The sequence below is a fragment of the Monocercomonoides exilis genome, assembly GCF_001643675.1.
Source record: "Monocercomonoides exilis strain PA203 chromosome Unknown scaffold31-1199392, whole genome shotgun sequence".
NCBI lineage: Eukaryota > Preaxostyla > Oxymonadida > Polymastigidae > Monocercomonoides > Monocercomonoides exilis.
Window position 1 is genome coordinate 17,419 of NW_027150576.1, and position 21,553 is coordinate 38,971.

General features: G+C 33.9%; 11 protein-coding genes across 11 annotated transcripts; 7 read left to right on the top strand and 4 right to left on the bottom strand.

Moving 5' to 3' along the window:
• Window positions 1-191: 191 nt before the first annotated feature.
• MONOS_9167 (putative Poxvirus D5 protein) lies at window positions 192-2,088 on the top strand (the record flags this gene model as incomplete). The annotated part of the gene is made up of 2 exons (XM_067879637.1): window positions 192-1,969; window positions 2,067-2,088. 2 exons carry the CDS (start codon window positions 192-194, stop codon window positions 2,086-2,088), a joined length of 1,800 nt encoding a protein of 599 aa, XP_067724789.1.
• A 2,124-nt stretch (window positions 2,089-4,212) lies between these two features.
• Window positions 4,213-5,646, bottom strand: MONOS_9166 (uncharacterized protein; the record flags this gene model as incomplete). The annotated part of the gene is made up of 1 exon (XM_067879636.1): window positions 4,213-5,646. One exon carries the CDS (start codon window positions 5,644-5,646, stop codon window positions 4,213-4,215), a length of 1,434 nt encoding a protein of 477 aa, XP_067724790.1.
• Window positions 5,647-5,670: 24 nt separating this feature from the next.
• MONOS_9165 (uncharacterized protein) lies at window positions 5,671-5,973 on the bottom strand (the record flags this gene model as incomplete). The annotated part of the gene is made up of 1 exon (XM_067879635.1): window positions 5,671-5,973. One exon carries the CDS (start codon window positions 5,971-5,973, stop codon window positions 5,671-5,673), a length of 303 nt encoding a protein of 100 aa, XP_067724791.1.
• A 492-nt stretch (window positions 5,974-6,465) lies between these two features.
• MONOS_9164 (uncharacterized protein) lies at window positions 6,466-7,467 on the bottom strand (the record flags this gene model as incomplete). The annotated part of the gene is made up of 1 exon (XM_067879634.1): window positions 6,466-7,467. The coding sequence occupies one exon, from the start codon at window positions 7,465-7,467 to the stop codon at window positions 6,466-6,468; it is 1,002 nt and encodes a 333-aa protein (XP_067724792.1).
• Window positions 7,468-7,531: 64 nt separating this feature from the next.
• MONOS_9163 (uncharacterized protein) lies at window positions 7,532-8,509 on the top strand (the record flags this gene model as incomplete). The annotated part of the gene is made up of 1 exon (XM_067879633.1): window positions 7,532-8,509. One exon carries the CDS (start codon window positions 7,532-7,534, stop codon window positions 8,507-8,509), a length of 978 nt encoding a protein of 325 aa, XP_067724793.1.
• Window positions 8,510-11,098: 2,589 nt separating this feature from the next.
• On the top strand, window positions 11,099-11,632 carry MONOS_9162 (uncharacterized protein; the record flags this gene model as incomplete). Its single annotated transcript, XM_067879632.1, has 1 exon — window positions 11,099-11,632. The coding sequence occupies one exon, from the start codon at window positions 11,099-11,101 to the stop codon at window positions 11,630-11,632; it is 534 nt and encodes a 177-aa protein (XP_067724794.1).
• Window positions 11,633-15,205: 3,573 nt separating this feature from the next.
• On the bottom strand, window positions 15,206-15,406 carry MONOS_9161 (uncharacterized protein; the record flags this gene model as incomplete). Its single annotated transcript, XM_067879631.1, has 1 exon — window positions 15,206-15,406. One exon carries the CDS (start codon window positions 15,404-15,406, stop codon window positions 15,206-15,208), a length of 201 nt encoding a protein of 66 aa, XP_067724795.1.
• Window positions 15,407-15,903: 497 nt separating this feature from the next.
• MONOS_9160 (uncharacterized protein) lies at window positions 15,904-16,272 on the top strand (the record flags this gene model as incomplete). Its single annotated transcript, XM_067879630.1, has 1 exon — window positions 15,904-16,272. One exon carries the CDS (start codon window positions 15,904-15,906, stop codon window positions 16,270-16,272), a length of 369 nt encoding a protein of 122 aa, XP_067724796.1.
• Window positions 16,273-18,157: 1,885 nt separating this feature from the next.
• MONOS_9159 (uncharacterized protein) lies at window positions 18,158-18,700 on the top strand (the record flags this gene model as incomplete). The annotated part of the gene is made up of 1 exon (XM_067879628.1): window positions 18,158-18,700. One exon carries the CDS (start codon window positions 18,158-18,160, stop codon window positions 18,698-18,700), a length of 543 nt encoding a protein of 180 aa, XP_067724797.1.
• A 174-nt stretch (window positions 18,701-18,874) lies between these two features.
• Window positions 18,875-20,029, top strand: MONOS_9158 (uncharacterized protein; the record flags this gene model as incomplete). The annotated part of the gene is made up of 1 exon (XM_067879627.1): window positions 18,875-20,029. One exon carries the CDS (start codon window positions 18,875-18,877, stop codon window positions 20,027-20,029), a length of 1,155 nt encoding a protein of 384 aa, XP_067724798.1.
• Window positions 20,030-20,213: 184 nt separating this feature from the next.
• MONOS_9157 (uncharacterized protein) lies at window positions 20,214-20,549 on the top strand (the record flags this gene model as incomplete). The annotated part of the gene is made up of 1 exon (XM_067879626.1): window positions 20,214-20,549. One exon carries the CDS (start codon window positions 20,214-20,216, stop codon window positions 20,547-20,549), a length of 336 nt encoding a protein of 111 aa, XP_067724799.1.
• Window positions 20,550-21,553: the final 1,004 nt, after the last annotated feature.

The following is a 21,553-nucleotide window of genomic DNA, read 5'->3' on the forward strand; positions in this document are numbered from 1 at the left end:
AATGTTTTATTGATTTTGAATGAAAATTCGAAAAATTCAAAAATAAGCTTATTTTTTAAAAATGAATTTTTTTATCTTCCAGAAAAGACAGACAAAAGATGATGTCTAATAACTTTGAAAATCTGTCACGAAAGAATCCATTGTGTCATGTCGAAGAAGATCCATTAATCGAGAAACTATTTAATGAAGCGATGGTGAAAGAAGCAGAGAAGAGGAAACAATTGAAGGCGACACCATTAGGAAAACGGATACAACGTTTCACAAAAACAACATTCAATTATAAAAAAGAACCACATTCATTCAGACATAAGAGTACAGGAGAGATAGTTAATGAAACAGGAAAAGAGACTGGAAAAGTTATTGATATCAGCAAAATTGAGAATCTTGCAGTTGTCGATATTGATATCAATAAAACAGTTGACGATGAAAGAAAAGAGAAGATCCGACAATCTATACTATTGAGACTACCAGAGGATGTTGGATTAGTTCAGACTGCAAGTGGAGGTCTTCACATTTATTGTGATCGCGATGACTATCCACTTAAAACTGATTCACAAACAAAAGCATATAAGTGTTCTGATTATGATATTGACGTATTCGCATGTGTTCATGGTAATACAAGATATGTTACACAAGCTAACACTGAAGTAGTTAAATTTGAGAGTGAAGAAGACAAGAAAGCAGCAACAACATATGAAAACATTAAAGCAAAACAACTACATGAAGAACTAACTGACATTGATCCAAGATGTACTGTAAAGGACAGTTGCTACATTTCTTTAGCTGGATCAAAAGAATATCCAAATGTGAAAAACAACAGAAAAGTCTTGCATTACATCGATTTGAATAACTATCTTTCAAAGACTAATCTAGCTTCATTGGAAACAGTTCTTGATATTTTCGGAATTGATTTGAAGTATCATGTCTCCAGTTATGATACCAATATTCATTTAACTGCTGATGGAATCAGTTCAATGCCGAAAGAGTTTGCCGAATTACTAGTCTGTGGACTTACAGATGTTACAATACATAATTATTGTCATCACAGTATTGATAAAGAATTGTCATTGTTCCCATTATTTAATGCCATTAACAGTCTCATTAATATTGAATCAGTTGATGAAGAAGACATCAATGCCTATTATGATGAAGTCAAAAGTAATAATACATTAACAGCCAATGCTGAAATGAATTGGGATAAAACACGAGAGAACTGTTCAAACAAGAAATCAACACCTTATGTATTACAGAAGATTGTTAAGATTTGGTGTCCAGAATATTATAAGAACACTGTTGTTCCTGAGATTAGAAAGATGAAACTGTTGAAAAGCAAGAGCTCGATAAATGAAGATGAAAACATTGACTATGAGAAGTATATCAAACAAATTGATTTATATGATTCATTTTCATTAACAGATATAAGAAATAAATCAGAAAGTTGCCAGTATAAGAACATTATTGAAGTCTTATCTGATCTTTCAAGAGTTATTCGATTTATTGAAACTGGATCAATGTACATACAAAAAGAATACAATATATTTGACAAATGTTGGTGTATTGCTTTTGTCACAGATTCAAATATGATGAAAAGTCTAAAGATGATAAAATTGTGGAAGACTGAATCGAAAACAATAACTGCATATGACGTCCTTCTTACAGGTTTATCCAAATTAACATTACAAGGTGTTATGTTTAATGCTGGAGATGTACCAAACGTATATTCTCTGTTTCAAGGGTATAAATATCGAGTTCTTGAACAAGTCGACATGACAATAATATCAATGTTTCTTGACTTTATTCGAGAGGAAATTGCAGATTCAAATGATGAATTATTTGAATATGTTCTTAACTGGATTGCTAATATTGTTCAACATCCTGGAATCAAAAATGAAACTGCCTTGGTATTGAAAGGACTTCAAGGAATCGGGAAGAATAGATTTACTGATGTTCTATCTGAGTTGTTTGCTGGGTATTCGAGTAGAAATGTTACAGAAATAGGAGAATTGACAGGTAACTTTAATTCTGTTGTAGAAAGCAAAATGTTAATAATATTAAACGAACTCAAGAACTGTGGAGACGATAGATTAGCAAATTTCAATACATTAAAATCGGTCATTACGGACATAATAATAAGAATTAATGAGAAGAATCAACCAAGAAGAAATTCTGAAAATGTCGCTAACTTTGTATTCGTAACAAACAATCCATTTCCAGTTAAAATAGAGGCTGGAGATCGAAGATACGTTGTGCTAGCATGTAATGGAAAATATAAGAATAACTTTTCATACTTCGAACAATTATGTGAATCATTTTCAACGGAATTTTATGATAATCTGTTAACGTATTTTATGAAAAGAGATCTCTCGAAGTTCAACGTTAGATTAATACCAATGACACAAGCTAAACTAGACATAATAGAAGCTATATAAACCCTTTTGAAAACTGGATTTGTGATTATTATAATGATCTATGCGAAGGCATGAAATGTACAGATGCTCTTGCAAATAAACCTTGTGAGATGAAAGATAAAAATTTTCAATTGCAGATAAAAGATAAATGCGTTCATAAACAAAAAACTAAAAATGGAATACGATCATGGTATTATATATTGAAGGATGAATGTAAGTCTTTGTATCATCAAACAATAACTGCTGGAGATGAAATTGTAGATACTCTATCAAACGAATAAGTAAAATTTATTTTTCTCTTTTCTTTCACATCAATAAAACATTTATGTATCGTAACCATAGCAGACGAGCAGACATGCTTTTTCTAATAACTGAAATGACCCTGTGCACCCTGTGCACCCTGTGCATTGACATTAATTTTTGATATTTCTTTTGTTAATCATAAGTGTTTTTTTTGAATATAAATAAAAATATATTATTTATTCATTTTTTATTGATCAATTTTAGATTTAAGTTCATCGATTATTTTTTGCTGTTCTTCTCCTGTTATTTGTGTGCGCTGATTAATTATGTTCATTAGTTTTCCAACAGATAGTGCATACTTAGGAGATGCCCATATAGCTATATAATTTATTAGTCTAGGATCTACATAAGTTCCTCTTGTTTGTTTATCGTATCCTTTTTTCAATTCATATTCATACCACTTATTATTGGATATATCGTCATTATCATTTGCGGCCTTGAAATAGGCCACGTCATATTCCTTCAAGAATTCATCAATATATTCTTCCCAAGATTTCCTATCACGAATCCTGCTGAACTTCTTTTTTTCATTAATAGCTAAACACATTTTTGTTGCGTTAATGAACTTATCCTTTTCTCTAATAATAACTGATAATCCGTTATAAGTCCCTAGTGTAAATACTTCATTATTAGCAGTTAAAATTTGCTTGTCAACGTTGTTCATTTTCATAGGAGTTAAAATATTTACAAAAATGAAAAAATATTACTAATATTGGAATTATTAAAGAAAACAGTTTTGATATATTTTTTGAATGCGCGCAAGTGTCTTGCTCTGCGGGAAACTTCGTAGATGATTTAATATTCCAACATGTATTTCATGACGAATTTAACATTTGACATATCTAATGGAGTTTCATCAAAATTTTTGAACCAAACTCTGAAGTTATCTTGTTGAAAGAACTGCTGATATTTATCTCTCTCTTGAAATTCATTACAATACCTAACAAGTGAATCATTATCTTTATCTTCATGAATGAAATCCCCATGTAATGAAATGTGTTTTGGCTCTTCAAGTGCAATAGTATTTATTAAATTTGAAGACTCAGTGTTGTTTAATTCAATTTTTCGAATCAGTTTGCACCATATAACATGAAAATATCTTTTGCGTTTAGAATTAACAAACGCTTTTGGAAGATTAGTGATTAAAGTTGATGTTGTGTGATATCTTTTGACAGGCACGCTGATATCATTATTAATATCAATCCTCGCGGAAGTCTCAACTGGATGCACTTCATATGCACTCATTTACTGAAAATTAAAATCCCAAAGCATTTCAAAAATGAAATTAAACATACATCGATTCAGGTGTTGGAAGTCTTGGAGGATCTTCATTTTTTATTGCTGCTGTTAATAATAAACACTGGAATGTTTGGGCAATTGTAGATATTATTAATGTTGTGCAAAGGACAATTTCAAATAACATTTATGAAAATCTTAAATGTATTAATCACTAATGTTTTATATTATAGATAAAAATAAAAATAATATATAATTGGTCGGTTCATTCTTCTAATTCTCCAGTTGGAGTATATCCTAACGCTCTTAACACATCTTCTGCAGTATGATCTTTAACATATTGAACATTTAGTCCATCTTTTAGGCTAAAAATCCAAAATGATTGTTGAACCATGTTGAATAGAGGAGCGGGAGGATGTCTTGCATTTTGAGTGAGATCATCTCTAACGTTGTAATAAGTATCTGTTTCTCCACTGTATATGGGAGTTCCTCTGAGTTCAACAGAAACAGGAGTATTTCCAGTGTGAATTCCATCAAAACAGATTCCAGTTCCACCACTTCTCTCACACTGTGTTGTGAACATGAATGATGTATCATCAGTAGTTGGAAAGAAGACTTCAGAAGCATTATTTTTGACACTTGTGAGACTCTCTTCATACTCCTCAGTAGCAGGGAATAAAGAATCAAGATCTGAAGCATTAAGCATCATCTGGAAAAACGTTGCATCTGTAGTATTTAAAGGCTTTTCAGGGAATCGTCTATCACCGATGTAGAGTTGGAGCTCTTTATATTGAGGGTTATCAAATGAAGTCCAATGACGAGTATCTTTTTGGAATTGAGTAACTGTTGACATCACATGATTAAAGCATAAGTTGTCATGGCACTGTTGAAATCCTGAAGGAGTAGGAGCACTTCCTAATCTTTTTGTCTCAATTCTTTGTGAAGGAACAACAAATGGATGAGAAGAGAAGTATTCAACAAGATTTGTCAAGCACTGAGAAGACACACTATAACCCGCAATAGAGATCTCACAGTCTTTCGTCTGACAGAATGTGACTGTGGGAGTAAACTCAGGAATAATAGTTTCATAATTGAATCCATCAACAGTTCCTTCAGCAGTTAAGTCATAATTAAATACAAACTGACGTGAGGGACAGTTTATTTGTGTGAACTTCTTTGCATACTCAAAACATGAATCAGGAGTAGTAAGGATCATCTTCATTATGCTATCGTAGTTTTGTCCTTGTGAAGATTTGAAGTAGTTTCTTCGTTTTCCTACAGTTTTGATCATGGACATTTTTGGAGATACTCGACAGTAAACAAGTGCTTCAGGTTTTATGGTGAATTTAAGTTTCAAATTTCCGAATAAACGATTTGGATAATCAATAAATCCTGAAAACAGAAGTATATCATCAAGTGGAATAGATATTGGAATATCAATATCCAGATAAGATCCTGCTTTTATTTGTGTTATCGGAACGTAGACTCCACAAGCAGAATTATCATATTTGTGCACGTTATCATATAAAGAGTGTATATGTTTTCGATTGTCTTTCTCAGTTTTTGGCTTGATTGTGTTATAAATAAATGATTCAATAGTTGCATTGGGCTGACGAGTCGAATCAATAATCTTATCTTCTCCATGAACAACACAATAATCTGAGATAATATTTGATCCTGATCTCAGTCCGATGAACATAAATTGAGACTCAAGCAGTTTCTTTCATGCTTGTGAGATCTCATTATCGCGTGTAACAAGATCATGAGAGAAATTAATTCTTGCAGTAATGACTGTAGTTATAAATGAATCGTGAATTTGTGTGACATCCACATTTGCGTTAGTCATCGATATGTTTATTTCATGAGTGTAATCCAAAGGAAGTTTTTCATCAGGAATAGCTTCTGAAATTGAATAATAGTGTCTTCCATCGTTGATTGCAGTCATTTTTGAATAAGTTTTTAATGCAGCCTCAATATTTCCAACAGGCTGTAACCCAAGTGCTTTTGTAACATGAAGATTTGACATTTCGTATTTAATAGAAGATAAAAACTTGAAGAATAAAATTTTTCATCGCTATCAAAATATGTCAGCTGGAATTTGGAACAAAATGAAAAATTTTTTCTCGAATACATTTAATACTGTTAAAAATGGTATTAAATGGGTAAACGATAAGGTAGTGAAGCCTCTTGTTCGACCTGTATTGAATACTGTATCACCATTCCTTCCTGGTCCTGGAAAACTTATTTATAACGTTGTCAACACAGAAAGTGATTTTGCTGATAATGCCCTAGGAAACAGAAGCAGAAACATCTCTTACGATCTCCAAAATTCTAATAATTCAGGAGCATTAATCAGATCAGGAGGAATGAATCGAGCAACATCGAGTACATCAGATATTCTAAAGCAAGGATTGCTTAACAGAAGAGTTCAACTATAAAAATAAAACTATTAATAAAATCCACAAAAATATTTTTAACTTTATAAATGTTATTTTTTATTTTTGTATTTATTATTTGTTTAAAATTGTTCTTCTTCGATATCCATCTTGTCAGAAATCGCTGAAGATAAAGAAGACGAAGAAGCTGACGATGAACTTGTGCCTTGATTAGATTTGATAAATATTTCAATAAAAGGATTCTGAAGATCCGGATTTGTATTTATTAATGGCACAAAATTTGTCAAAGGATTTTGAGAAGTGAATATCATTTTTGCAACTTGAATCGTTGTTGGAGCATATCTTTTTATGAGAACATCGAAATCGTCATCAGTTAATCGAGAGTAGAATGCTTTCCAATACTTCCTGTGCTTTGATATCACATTTTCTTTATCGATAAACATATTGTAAATACCGATATTTGGATTGATAGCCATCATCATATCATGAATCAAACACTGTCTGTATATTACAGAATTAATTTTTGTTAGATGCTGACTGTACGTGAATTTCTTATTTTCACATAATTTTCTCACCTCATCACTTGTGTTGAAACTTAATTGAAACTTCTCAAGGATCTGTGCAACTACTCTCTTTTTGAAATCAATATCCATTCTGTCAACTTGTCCTTTATGAAGATTCTTCAAATAATCAACGTATTTGTTCTCACGTCTGTCATTCAAGTTTGGATATTTATCAATATAATTACGTATAAGTTTTCTTCTCTTGCACTCATTTCCTGTTGTGTATCCATCAACAGCATATATATCGTTATTAGGAGTTTTCCAAATGATCTTATCGGGAGTATCAGGGTTGTTATCATGATCTATTGAATCGAAACTCCAATCTTTTCCTTCTTTCCAAAGTTTATTTCGTTTCAGATAGTTTTTCCCTGACTGTTCACTCATCAGATCTTTAATATATCGTATTTCCTGTTGTTGATCAAGTACAATATGTTTCAATTCATCCATTCCAAGTTTTGCTTTTGGACCACCTGCATGTGCCTTTTTTCTATTGGTGGGATCTGATGAAAATAGTGATATTCCTTTTTTTGGTAACTCAAGCAGATTAAGACTGTTAAACATCAATAGTTCTTTTATACAAGATAAAAATGTTTTAATCAGATTAAAATACTAATTAATTATCATTATGAAAAGTGGACTAATTCTTCCTGCGTCCCTCGTAGGAAGCAGCGATTCTCCAAAGGAGTTTCGAAGCTCACTTGAGCGAGAGAGATCGCAGCTTCTAAAAGAAATCAACTCGAGATCCTTAGAGACAATCGTGAATAGAAGAAACAGGGAGGCAGAATTAGATATCACACATGAGATACAATCATACATACATCCAGATCTGTTTTTCAAACGCAATTCTGTTAATTTGCTAGTCGGAGGAAGAGGAAGTGGAAAAACATATAGTGTATTGAAAGAATTAGCTAAAGTTAGTGCATTAGATGAATTATATCAAGAATATGATGTCACTCCTGAGTTGCATTTTGGAGGCTATTCATTATTTGTGTATGTGTCTGACAAGAGCAGTGATCAGACATATGAGAGGATGAAGAAATTTATTGAATTTCCAATTGTGCAAGTGAGATATAATGAAGCTTTGAAAACACTAACTGATATCAGTAATGCCAAAGAACTATATCGTGACATACGCAATAGAAAACAACAGGATGAATCAGTTGTGAATGCTGTATTAGAGACACTGCATATAGAAGACTTTTCTCAACCTGTTCATCACACAGCAGTTTTATTTGATGATTGCATGGAGATGTTTAAAAAGAAAGATGGGATATTTAGATTACTGTTTGAGAATAGACAGCCTATGATCACATACTTCTTATGCTTACAAGATCCAAAAGGAATATGCTCGGAAGTGAAAGCTAATTTGGATACTATGTGGATATTTGGAGGATTCTCCAAATTGAAGTTCAATTATGTATATTATCAGCTGCAGACTAATCAAGATCGTGATACTCTATGGGAACGCTACAAAAATTTAAGCAGAAGAGACATCATGCACTTCTCATATGATGACGATGGTACAAAAATAAAGACCATTATTAATGCTAAAAAAGAAGACAACAGAACGGCTTTAAACGTGAGATACGTTCGACACCTTTAAAGCAGTCTATTATTTTTCAGAGTTTCTACAACGATTTCCATTTGTTTTGACAGAATATTGATTGCATCAATAATTTCAGAATTGTTCGATAAATTTTTCGACAAGTAGTTATTTGAAGATTTCTTTAGTGATATCTTGTTATTGAGTTTGGTGATTCTATATCCTTCTATGTGATATTGCTTATTGAGTTCACATGTTAATAGCTTATTCATCTCTTCTTCATTATCTGTTAGATATTCTTTAAACTCCTGAACTGTTTCAAATGTTTTTATATCAGGTGAAAAAGGTTCAATTATTGTTATATCTGGTAATTCTTTTTTAATAGTTTTAGCTGTTTTTGACATCTTTTTAAAGAAGATAAAATATATTTATTCATTGCTGTTCATCACAATATTTACTATAAGCCTCTTCAATAGAAATATATTTAGCATTATTGAGAATAGTTTGGACCTCCTTTAAAGTTTCTTCACTTTCGAACATGTGTTTTGAAAGCATTTTTATGACTGCTTGTTGAATTGCGTGTGAATGCTTTTTGAAGAACTCATTTTGTAATTTGTATCTTTCTTGTCTTTTTCTTATTTGCTGCAGTTGTATTGCTTTTGCTTCTTCTTCTGATGCATATAACTTCTTTCTTCCCATTGAATTTTAAAATGAATAAAAAAAATATTTAAATAATATTTTTAACTAATTATTTATATTTTCAATCACATTTTTTTTCATGTGTCACTTTTCAATTTAGATTTATCCATTAAAATATCTTCTGTTTTTACTTCATAAAATCCTCTGCACAACTTTTCATACTCCCATTTTTGAGCTGCTTTTAAAAAAGGATAATGAGGGTAACATCCCTTGCTTCTTATGTTATGCAAATCTTCGCAAAACCTTTTATCTCCAAGATCTTTATGAGTGTATATTATTCTTCTGTGTCCACAGTCTAAATGAATTATCTTGCATATATCACATCCGATATTTTTGAATGCTTCTATCACTTCTCCATCGTTGTATCTGCGTCCTTTTTTCCATGTAATTAAATGAACTGACATTTTTATTATGAATTAAAATAATGAACTGAAATAATTTAAAACAGTAAATATTTTAGATCACACTAAAGCATGTGAAAAAACACCTCATTTTTCAAATATTAATACTTAATTTAAGTTGAAATTTATGAATTTTCTTGTTTGATGTTATTTGGAGCCGTAATGTGAGTAATTTGGGCAACATTTTAAAATGTGGGTTTAATTACTCGCATTATATAGTAGTACCTTTATGAGTCGTAACAAATTGCAATCACCTTTTCCAACTATCAAACCATTGAAAAATTATATCTTTTGAAATTTTAAGAAGAATTTTTGAATTTCAGGAACGAATTGTTCAAATATCTGGAAACTCCAAACTTTAACAAATTGAAGCTTATCATGTATTTGATCAGCTTACAAACCGATTAACGAACAAAATTCAGTTTTATCGAATATTTTTTGATATTTTTATTTTCAATTTCCCATTTTTTATTATTTTTGCAAAGAAATATGGACCACCCTATATAATAAGAAATTTAAGAGCATCAAAAATTGCAACAGATAAAATAATTTATAAATAGAGCCTATCTGTCAAGTTCTAATTGTTCAAAAACAATTAAATTTGCAATTTCAATTCAAGATATATCGATTTATTTCAACTTCGAGTAACGTTCTATCTTACCACGTTACAATCAAATCCATAAAAGATCTTCGTTTTTTCCCCTTCTTCTTCTTCCTCCTCATTTTCTCCTTTTCTCTTCATTGCATCATGATTTATGCATTTCAGTATCAATCCATCATTTCAATCTTCTTCATCTTTTCCTTCTTGAACTTTCTTTTTTCTTTTTTATTCATCCACAGATAGACTCAATTAATATCATTATTCATCTTTTTAAAATGGTGAACTGCAGCAACTGATTGACCCTTCAGTTCCGAATGTTTTTACTGTTTTGAAATAGACAACTAATATCTGGACGAATGCGATGTGGTGTTTTTATTGATGCTTTTTGTTTTGGTACTATATAGTTATTATATCTTTGAGGTTTGTCTTTATCTTTTTCGTATACTCATTTTCTTTCACCGAAACGATATATATGTCTTCTTCTTCATTCTCAATGCAAAGAAAAGAAGAGAAGAATACAGAAGAATTAGAAGGAGATGAGCAGTCATTGTTGTCTTTGATGCAAACTCGAGAAATCAGCCCTTCCTACGTGTCTACAACGTGATGAGCTATAACGACAAGGCAGCATGTTATTTATCGAAAAGGATCTTTGAAAAATGTTTGCAATTACTCTGCGAGCATTTTGAGTTTTGAAATTTTTTTCGCTTTCATTGATAAAAGCGTTGGAGGGGGTAAAGTCAGTTATAAACGGATTTTCGTCGAGGAAAATATAAACGTGCTTCTCTCGATCATCTGATCAATTTTTTCAGTCTCCGTTTCCAACGAAGATCTTGCTGTGAGCATTGCTCTCTCTCCAGTCAACACTGCAAGCGGAAAAACAACTCAAAGAAGTGATATGAAAAGTGCTAACATAGTGAAGAGAAGAATAAATTGCATTAATTGCGAATAATGGGCCATGGCCGTTGTTGGATAACGCAAGACAATTTCACTGCTTTGATTGCGCTGGCTGTGCTGGAGGAGCGAGAAGAAGCAGAGGAAGGAGAAAAGGGAGGCAAAGAGGGAAGCAAAGATGGAGAAGAAGAAGAAGGGAGAGAAGGAGGTGATGGGAATGAGGAGAAAGGCGTGTATATGACATCGCGCAGGGAATTTGTGGAAAGAATAAAAGAGAATCAGGGGAAGCAGGAAAATACGATGTCACCGCTGGTTGTGGAGGCGCTTGAGCTGAGTTGGTTGAGATTTGTGAAAGCAGTTGCAAAGGCTGAGGCTGACACTGAAGCGGGTCCAGACAAGCAGCATTCTGTGGAACCTGAAGTGCACAGTTCTTCTCCATCTGATGGCTTTCAACGAGAAATTTCAAGAGCAGAAAAGAATTGGGCTTCGGTAGTGCACAAACATTTGATAGTACAGCCATTTTACAAACCAGAGCCGTTGCATATGTTTCATAAGAAGTTATCAATGTTGATTTTGGGAGCTAAACATTGAATTTGATAAGGAAAGAAAGTTGCTAAAATCAAAGGCAATTTAAAGAACATCTTATTGCTGGTGTTGTGAGGTTTGTAAAATGATATTAATCATCTTGGATTGCCTTGCAAACTGCTTTGTTTTGACTGAAAAAGATAAACTGACAAGTTAAGATCTGTATGTAACATTGAATGTGAACCAATAAGGTTTAAAGGAGAAGAACGAAGAATGTGAGAAATTTATTACGAAGAAATGATTTGCTCAGATGAACACGATTCCATAGAGATAAAAGGAGGAGAAGAAAAAACAGATAAAAGGAAATTGAGAGAAGGTTCAAATTTGGATTACAGGCTATTATTAAACAGACAAAGGTTTATAGAGATGAAATCAAATGATACAAGGGCAGAAGTTTAGTAATCTTGAAATGAATAAACTTGCAAAAAGAACATTTTAATGGCAAAGAAATTTTGTGCCAGTTAGAGAAGATATTATTAGAATTCCCATCGTAGAATAAACACAAAATTTTCAAGATCTTTTTTAATATTTTGTTCGAAACAAAATAACAATTGTTCCATTGTGCTTTTCAAAACAATTGATGTTTTATTTGACAGTTATCTTTAATTCCTTGTTAATGTCTCATTGCAAATTTTCATCTCATTTTTTTCAAATAAATAATAAAAAAAAGAACGTCATTGTTTTTTCATATTGAAAATCTTTCAAAACATCAAAGACTTTTATTTCAAAACTTGTAATGTCGTATTGACAAGACTTGATTCGGAAGAAATGAAAAAAATCAACTTCAAAAATAAATATATATATATATATATTTATTCTTTTATTTGCAGTTTTTTTGTCTCTCTTTTGATCAAATCAATAATCTCACTTTCTTATTATCTCTCTTGTTTTCTTTAATTTTTTCTCAAATTCAACTTCCAAGTTAAACTTCATATTCAAATATTTTCTTCCTTTCATTCAAAAAATCTTTTCCATCTTCTCAATTCTATTTCCTTTCTGAATCCTCTTCAAAATTGTCTCTTCATTCTCTTTCTCTTTCTCTTTCTCCTCTTCTTTCATTCTTCTTCTCATTTATTTTTGAATATTTCCTTTGGCTGTATAATTGATCAGTTTTTTTTTCTTTCTCTCTTAATCTCTGAAGATGAAACAGATCATGAATAAATTCAATCCGATGAAGTAAATGAATATAAAAAAGGAGATGCTATTTGAAATGTCGATGATGTATTTAAAGAAAAAGAAGAAGAAGATGAAGATGGTAAAAGAATCGAATAAGACGATTAATTGTTGAAAATTGAGAAGATGAGTATTAATTAATGTCAACGGAGAAATTCATTGAAATTCTTTTCTTCTGGATTTTGTCTTCTTCTGCAAAGGAAAAATCTCTGAACATTTTTCACTTTCAGTTCAATCATCCCTCCTCGCCAACAAAAAATACAAAGCACGTGTCAATCTCTTTTTCATTCAATCTCTTCTTTTTTCGCTTCCCTTATTTCACAAAAAAATCATCTTCCCTCAAAAATAATTCTTTGTCAAAGCCCAAAGCCAGGCATCTTCGATTAATCTTGAATTTCATCTGTCTGTCTTTATTTTTCCTTTCCTGCTTTTCTTTTTATTCTTCAAAGCCATCTTATCCTTCGCTCTTTCAACAGCTAAATGAAAAAAACTGTTTTTCTTCAAAAAAAAAAATTACTGCAAACCTTCAGAACCAATATTCAATTCAATTTCAATGTTTTATTCAATTTGAAACTGTTTTCTTCAATTCAGTTTCATTATCCCTTCCTTTTTCAGTTTGTTCAATTTATTCTTCAATTTAACTTCCAAGTCCATTCATCCTGGGCACTTTCCATATGAACTCGCTGTCTAAAACTTGACGGTTAGCCAACATAACGAGATATCAAACTTTCATTCATTTCCAACTCCGATCCTGAAAAAAACATAAAACCTATCAATAGGCAAATTTTCAATAATGCAAACCAAACAACTTTCCTTGAATGAGAGCTTATAATTGAAAAGATAAAAATATTTCTAAGTATAAATATAACAAAAATAATGGTTCATTTTTTTTTTGAAACTGAACCAATAACAAAGTCATTTGTCATAGTAGAAAATAGCTGAATAAATTTTATGAAAAGACATCCATGTTAAAAAGCCTTTTTGAATAAAGATTAGAAAAAAAAACATTCTGACGTGAAAAAATTCTGCTGAATGACGTAACCATCGATTTTTCGATCCGTCACCCAGGCTTATGTCGATCATACCATCAACAATATTTGAAATATGGGTAATTCTTTTTGAAAAGTCGCTACAGATCAAAATATTGTCCCATCGCAGTAAATATAAATACACTCCGTGACCATTATTCAACATTTGTTTTTCATATTTTAAATTTGTGTTTTTTTTATCATGAAAAACAAAAGGATGGAAAAAAAAACTGTTTTCAAAAATTTTTGAATATTGCTTTTTGATCAATTTTGTAAATTTGATTTAATGGTGATATTACAATTTTTATTTGTCATTGCACTTGCTTCTTTGCAACACATTTGTGGTGTAATCGATTTCAAGAGTTTATGAATTGAAAAATCAGTTTGATTTATCAAATACTAAATTTTATAGTTGTTGTGTTTATCTACTTTTAGAGAAAAGCGATTACGTTGGGTACGGACGAATCATGTTTTTGTTTCTAATGGACTATTCTGCATTTACTGTTTCATATGTGGAAGAGGATTTGCTGACATTTAAATTCAAAATCACATCTGCGGAACATTGTTTAATTACTGCTTTTTTCCATTGCAATGCATGCTTAAAAGGCAGACATGACGCTGTTCTCCAAAATTCTTCAGCTTATAACAAGTGATTCCACATGCTATTTAACAAGGAAAACATTAAAAGGAGAAAGTGCAAAATATAACTCAGTTGATATGAGTGAACAGCTTAATTTCAAATGAGGAAGAATTAGATTCGTTTCATTGGTTCAAACACAACCAAATGAAAATGATTTATTCACTTCCTCAACAACATCCAAACTACACCAGATGGCATTCTTCCAACACCTTTGATTCCGTTAAAAAAAATAATTCTCAACACATTTTTATATGGCGCCTATTTCGATCCAAAGAATGACACATCGTTTGCTCCTGATAACGTCTTTTGGGTGTTGAGAAAAGGAGAAAAAGGTACAGAAAGATATTTGTTTGTTCATACTCCAACTTCGCATTCTTTTAAGAACGAACAAACAAGAAGCGACATCATTCATAGAGAAGAGACAACTGATAACGAGAAAATTGAGCACAGTGAGAACACAACAGCATTAGATTCTTCTTTCTATAAAGCAACAGGAAATGAAAGAAATGAAGGAAATTCATCAAACGAAAACAAAGTGAAAGAAGGAAGTGCCTTGATTGCAGCTGTTCAGAGAGAAGTTGAACAGAAAGGAGAGAGAAGCAACTCTTATACTCAGATTGACATCGCTTGCATTGAAATAGGCAGCATACCAAAGGTGACAAAACACATTCTATCAACACTCACTTCTTATGTGATGATGTTTACAGACATTTCTAATATTGTCATTTTTTTGGAGATTTAGAACAACACAAGGCAACTGAACACAACAAATTTCACAGAGATTTGTATTTCTCTAAATTCAGATTCAGATTCATATTCATATTCAGATACAGCAACGTCACAAACAACGATGACTGCCACAGTATCATCGAATTCTGCATCCCCTTCAACACCTTCTGCTTCACCACAATCTTCAATAGCAGACTTGTCGTTCAGCATTCTGCAAGAAATATTCTCGTCAGCTGCAGATGTTGAGCATTTCTTCCTGTTTAGCTACTCCTTTTCCTCCTCTTTCAAAGAAATGCCTCTTCTTTTCAATGGTTCAAATGATCAATTTACTCATTTCCTGCTATTTGAGTCAAGAAAAACAATGCATCGAATTATGCAGCAGATGACAGAACTGCTTGTTATGAGAAAAGAGGAAATACTGAATGAGATGCAGACGCTGAATGAATGGCTCAGATTAGTTGATTTGAGTTCTCGACATTCAGTTGACAAAAGAGGAGGAAGAATTGGAAAGAGCCATGCCACCAAATGTAATTGTGACAGGTTTCATCAAAGCAAAGTTTACCCAACTGCAATTCTTGTTGGAGCTTAATTCTGCTGACAAATGGAGATGAACAGATAGTCCTTAAAATGTAATTCAGAAACAGATAAAGCTGATTTGCTTGCTTCATTTCCAGCTTTTCTTGGTACGCAAAAGTATCGTCATTGTTATGGATGTTCTTGTGAACATTTCAACAGACAACTTGGGTGTGTCTATGCTAAAGATATCTGAATTCTCAGAAATGGCAGGTGCTCAGATGATTGCACAAGGCGGGAACTACGAATGGCTCTGCGAAATATTCTCAGAGCGGGAAAAAGCGAAGACAGAAATCAAAACAAGGAGGAGCACTTTGCAGACGAATAGAAACGATGAAGGAAAAGGCACTGCCAATGAGTCAGACGAAGCACTCCAAAATGAGAAAGCCACATCTTCTGATGGAAAAAGTGTGCATTCAGGAAAAGTGACAGAATCACAATACAAGGCAAACATTGCGTTGCGGTTTATGGAACTAGAACATAATGAGAAGGATGCATTTTGATACAGAAAGAAAAGATTACGGCAGTTTCCAGGTGCTGATTCTTGCTCACTCAAAGTTATTTTCTCACCTTCCGTAATTGACATATTTGACTATCCAATTGATGCATTCGCGTGCGAGATATCGTCATCAATGCTCATAGAACAAGAAAAAAGAGCATCATATTTTGAGGCTACTCTCATTTTGATAGAGTCAATCATCACTTTCATCTATATCATGAGGAGCATGAGAGTGAATATTGAAGGACTCCCAAATGACCAAACAGAAGACGAAGAAAATAACAACCAACAAGATGGAAACGAAGAAGTCGACAGGCATTATCATAAAGATGAATCGAGAGAAGAAGGAGTTGGAGTTGGAGTTGGAGAAGGAGGAGAAGGATCATTTGAAGAGGGAGCTATTGAAGACGAAATAGAAGAAGAAAGGCAAGAAGGAAGAGAAAGAGACGGAGAAGGAGAGCGAGCCAAAAAGAGAAAAAAGGAAGGCATTGGAAATGAAGATGGAGACAAAATTGAAATAAAACCTCAACAACAACCACACAAAGAAGTTGAATGCAAAGAAACAAAAAATGCAACTTGTTTTGAAGGCACTACTGTTCTGCGGACGAGCGATCTTAACGAGTTTATTACACAGCATACACACTATCGACCAGAAAACTTTGCAGAGAAGAATTCTTCAGTTGCGGTCGAAGCGTTTCAAACTCTTTCAGAGATACAACCAAGTTGTCTGAAAATAAGCGAGAGGAAAAAGTCAACAAGAAGACAACGAAAATGCTTTGACATTTTTCAATGAAGCAGAAAGAATGAGATTAAATGGCTGAATAGCAACCGTGAAAGAGAATTTTTGATTGTTGAGCCTGTTGTTTGGAACACTGAAGCTGAAGTGATGAAATGCACAAACAAGTGGGATCAACGTCATACAGAAAGAGAAAAAGAAAGAGAAAAGAAAAAATAGAGAACTGGATATGATTGAGATTTATCTTTGGCATTTCAAACAAGCAATGCAAGCTATCTTGACAGCATTACGTGGAGAGAAAGAAGATGGATGATGTGGGAAGGAAAGGAGCTAAAAGTTGTCTGTTGCATAGTTGATGAACCGGCAGAGACAACAATACGTGAAACCAACATGAAAAGATTACAGGAATACTTGATTAAAAAGAGAAAGAAAGAAAATGAACAAAAGTTGACGAATATTAAAAATTAACTTTCGAGCAAGTTTTTTGGTTCACAAAAGAAGCCATACGAAGATGAGGAAGTGAAATCCACTAGCAGATTTGCACTTGCAAACGAAGAGGTTTCAGAATTGTGTGCGAATAATAACGGGGAGATTCCAACAAAAGAATGCATTCAAAAGCTTACAAAAATAAGTGCAATACATCCCACTGTTCAGAATCAGAGCGGAGGTCACTATGAAATCCACAGATTCACTCGCTTACCTGATTCTTCACCTTCTGGATATATCTGTGATTTTATCATTCCTATTCTTACGGCTGGCCCTCGCTCCACATTCTGTTATGCGCTTTTTACTCTTCCGCTTTCTATTTCTGAGGTTCTTTCTTCGAAGATATCGTTAAAGCCGATCATCAAAGAGATTGTTAAGCTTTCTTCGAAGATCACTGTCTCCAATTTGAAGTGGATCGATACAAATTCAAATGAAGAGATGAATTACTATTGGAAGAACATGTACACCAAACAGGCAACGCCACAAGAAGAAAAAGAAAAAGAAGATGGTAAACGAGAGCGAATCTTCGTGCAAAACTTCCAAAGTTGCAACTGTTGAATCACAGATATCAAATGGCGGAGTATTAAATGAATAAGAAAAATAGACAAAAGCTAAAGAAAAGAAATTAACAACAGGAAAAAAAGAAAAAACAATATCTGAATCAAAAATGAATGGTGAAATCGAAAAGTACAGAAAATCGGAAAATTTGAAAGAACCAAACGATGAAGATGTTGGAAACAAGGAGCAAATTACTTCTTTGCGGCAAGATCAATTTCTTCCACTTTATGAGCATTATCATTCACACACTATGAGCAGCATTCCTTCAGGCACTTTTGTAAACAATGTGATTCTTTCTTCACCAAATGAAGCACTTTTGCTCGAAACAAATAATTATACATTGCTCTGTGCTAATGCCACCACAACTGTTCTTCTCTCTGAATTGCTCCAAAGTTGCACAAAGAACATTCAATTACTTGATGGAAACGATTCTTCTTCAAACAATAAGAATGGAGAAGATAGAAAAGATACCGGCAAAGCATCACTTTCAACAATTGAATCTATTTCGAATCAACTTTTGCCTCTGAAATGTCCATTTGTTCCTCCGCCATCTGCAATTTGCCATTTTACAGTGGATGACTTTGCAGTAGTTGTTGAATGCCGACGGATTGAATGGCTTGCAGACACTCCAAACAGAGCAGAAGTGGAGTAGGAAAGCCAACTCAGAGCGAAACTATGGCTAAAAGAGATTGTGGAAGGAGAGTACATCGCAGCAAAGGCGATGGAGTTGACTGTTCCACTTCATCCTGGAGCGTATTGGTGCACGGAAACAGAAGCCGAATACTGGGAGTGAATCAAAGATGCGATGAAAGAGAAGTGTAAATCAATGGATAATTGCATTTCAATCACAGAATTCTTTACTATCAATCCGGATCATTGCTTCTTTGAACGTCTGGCTGAACTTCAAGCACTGACAAAGTTTCTCGTAGGAATGTTTAAGCCAGTGATGATTTTTGTAGAAATATCGAACGGAGAGAAGAGGATAAAAGGATGGGAGATGTTTGAAAGGCTGAAGGAGCTGAAAGAAAACAGAGAGACAATTCAGCGTGTTGTCAAAAGAAGACAAGATTGGCCAATGCGACGAGCAATGCAGAAAGAGGCAGAAAGAATAATGGAACAAGACAGAATGACGTGGGGTCATCAGCACCCTCTCAAAGAAGAGCACAAAATGTTGATTCTATTTCAGACACCAGCGAGCTTTGGCCTAAAGATGAAGATTCTCAACTCTCTGGCCTTTGAACAGAAGCAAAAGTTGTATCAGTGGCCAAATAGAACGGCAGAGATATCAGAAGAAATAGCACATGACAAAGCAATCATTCGGAAGTTCAAACGAGAAAAGCTGCGAGAGATTAAGGATCTTCTCAGCAAAAAGACATTTTTGACACGATTGGAGAGGAAAGACGAGGAGAAAAAGGAGTTGGACAACTTGAAGCATCTTCTGAAGCAAAAAGCAGCACATCTCAAATACCAGAAACAAGAAGAAAAGAATTCTTTCCTGAAGACAATTGATAAGATTCTGAATAGAAGCCAAAGAGGTCGCAGCGAGATGCTTGTGGCGCCGGCTCTTTTTTCTTTAAAAGAAGGATTAGTTCGAAGACGCAGAATATCAACTTCTCTGTCTTCATCATCCTCAGCATCCATGTCGCCATCTCTGGTCCTTTCACCTTATTCCTCCTCTTCAAATTCAGAGTCGCCTTTCAGTCATTCATCTGCTCATCCGCTTTCTCTGTCGCCTCATCGTTCGCGATGCCATCACCACCACATCCACGTTCACCATCCCAGAAACCACAGAAAGAGCACACAGAAAATACAAAATTCTGCTTTTAATGCGAAGAAAGCAACTCGCCCAGATAAGAAATCGAAACGGAAGCTAATTCCAAAAGCGAAGAGCCAAATTTCACCATCTTTGGAAAAGGAGAAGTTTTATAGTGATGAAAGAATAACCAAATTGCATCAAATAAAGAAACTAGCTTGCTTGTGAAATCTTCCTTGTTCAATTTTTTGGATCGCAATTCATTATCACCTTCATCTTTGTACTCGTCGCATACTTCTCCTTCTCGCTCTTTCTCAATAAGATGTGAGTCCACTTCGTCCATTTGTTCCACTCTCTCGTGTGTTGAGCTTCCGTGGGAAGAGGATGCAGAATATTCAGAGTCAGACGAAGAATGTGTGCTCCAGGAACGACACGTCAGGAAGATGGAGAAGAGAATAACCATCATACAGCAAAAATTAGCAGAGCGGAACAGAAAACAAGAGCTGAAAAGAAGACTGCAGAGGAAGCTCAGAAAGGAGCGATTCTTCATCTTAAATGGATTCAGCATGTGAGCCAGCTCAGAGAGATCAACGACATCAGAGAAAAGATGAAGATTAAAGAAGAGCGGCGGAAGCTTATTTCCAGAGAAGCTAAAGCAGAGGAAAAGAAAGCGATTGATAGACTGAAGCGACAAAAAGAAGAAATGCAAAAGAAACACACTTCAATCGAAAAACAGCGCTCGAAATAGATCGATCAAATTGTTGAGCTGAGAAAGAGAATCAACAAACTATCTTTGTCAACTTCTCCAAAGAAAGAGCCAGATGAAAAGAAGATGATGAAAGTGGAACAAAAAGTATTCCAAAAGATCAGGAGTTATGAAGAAGGAATGGATTGAGAAATGAATGAAGAGCAAACAAAAAGCGATTTGGACAAAAACGACAAAAGAAAGCTATCAAAAACTCAACCAGTGGACACTACAAATTTTATTCCTCTTGCAACAATTGCCAGCATTTTGGAAGCAGAGAAGAAGGAAGAAAAGGTTGCAGAAGCAGAAAACGATTCCAAAAATGATAAAACAAAAACAGATGAAAAGCCAATATATAAATTAGAAGAAAGTAAAGAAGACACTAAGCTTATAGAAAAAGAGCTAACAAAGCAAACTGAGGAGGAAAAGGGAAATGAGAAAAGCTCTATACTAAGCAAAATGGATTAATTGCCATCACAACAAACTCAGAAAGAGTCAGAAGAAGAGCAAAAATTATCGAAAGCGGATGAAGCTTCTGTCGAAGAAGCCACGAGCAAAGCAAACACAGCTACCCAATCAGAAGACATTGAAATAATAGACACAAGTTTGAAGACTTCGAAGCATTCGTCGACGTCTCCATAAGACAATGACGAAGACGATAATGATGACCTTCCATTTTCTCGTCTGAGAAATGGAACAGCCTCTTCGCGAACGAGGCTGTACACTTTGTCCTGCTTCACATCTTCAATTGTCGCTTCGATGAATCTCATCAAGGATCACGTTTCTCTATCGACACAGTCATCCTTCTTCTCTGCTCTCTCAATGATGATTTCTGAGCTGCGTTGCGAATACCCTTTTCCACCGCGTTCACGCTCACCCAGAAAGCCCTCCTTCCATCTCTTCCATTGCCCCTTTTCTTGAATTATTTGAAGAAACGAAGACACAGAGAAGGCAGACCGCGACTCGGAAAAGGGTCAAAGCAGTGCGAAAGAGCAGCAGAAACACTG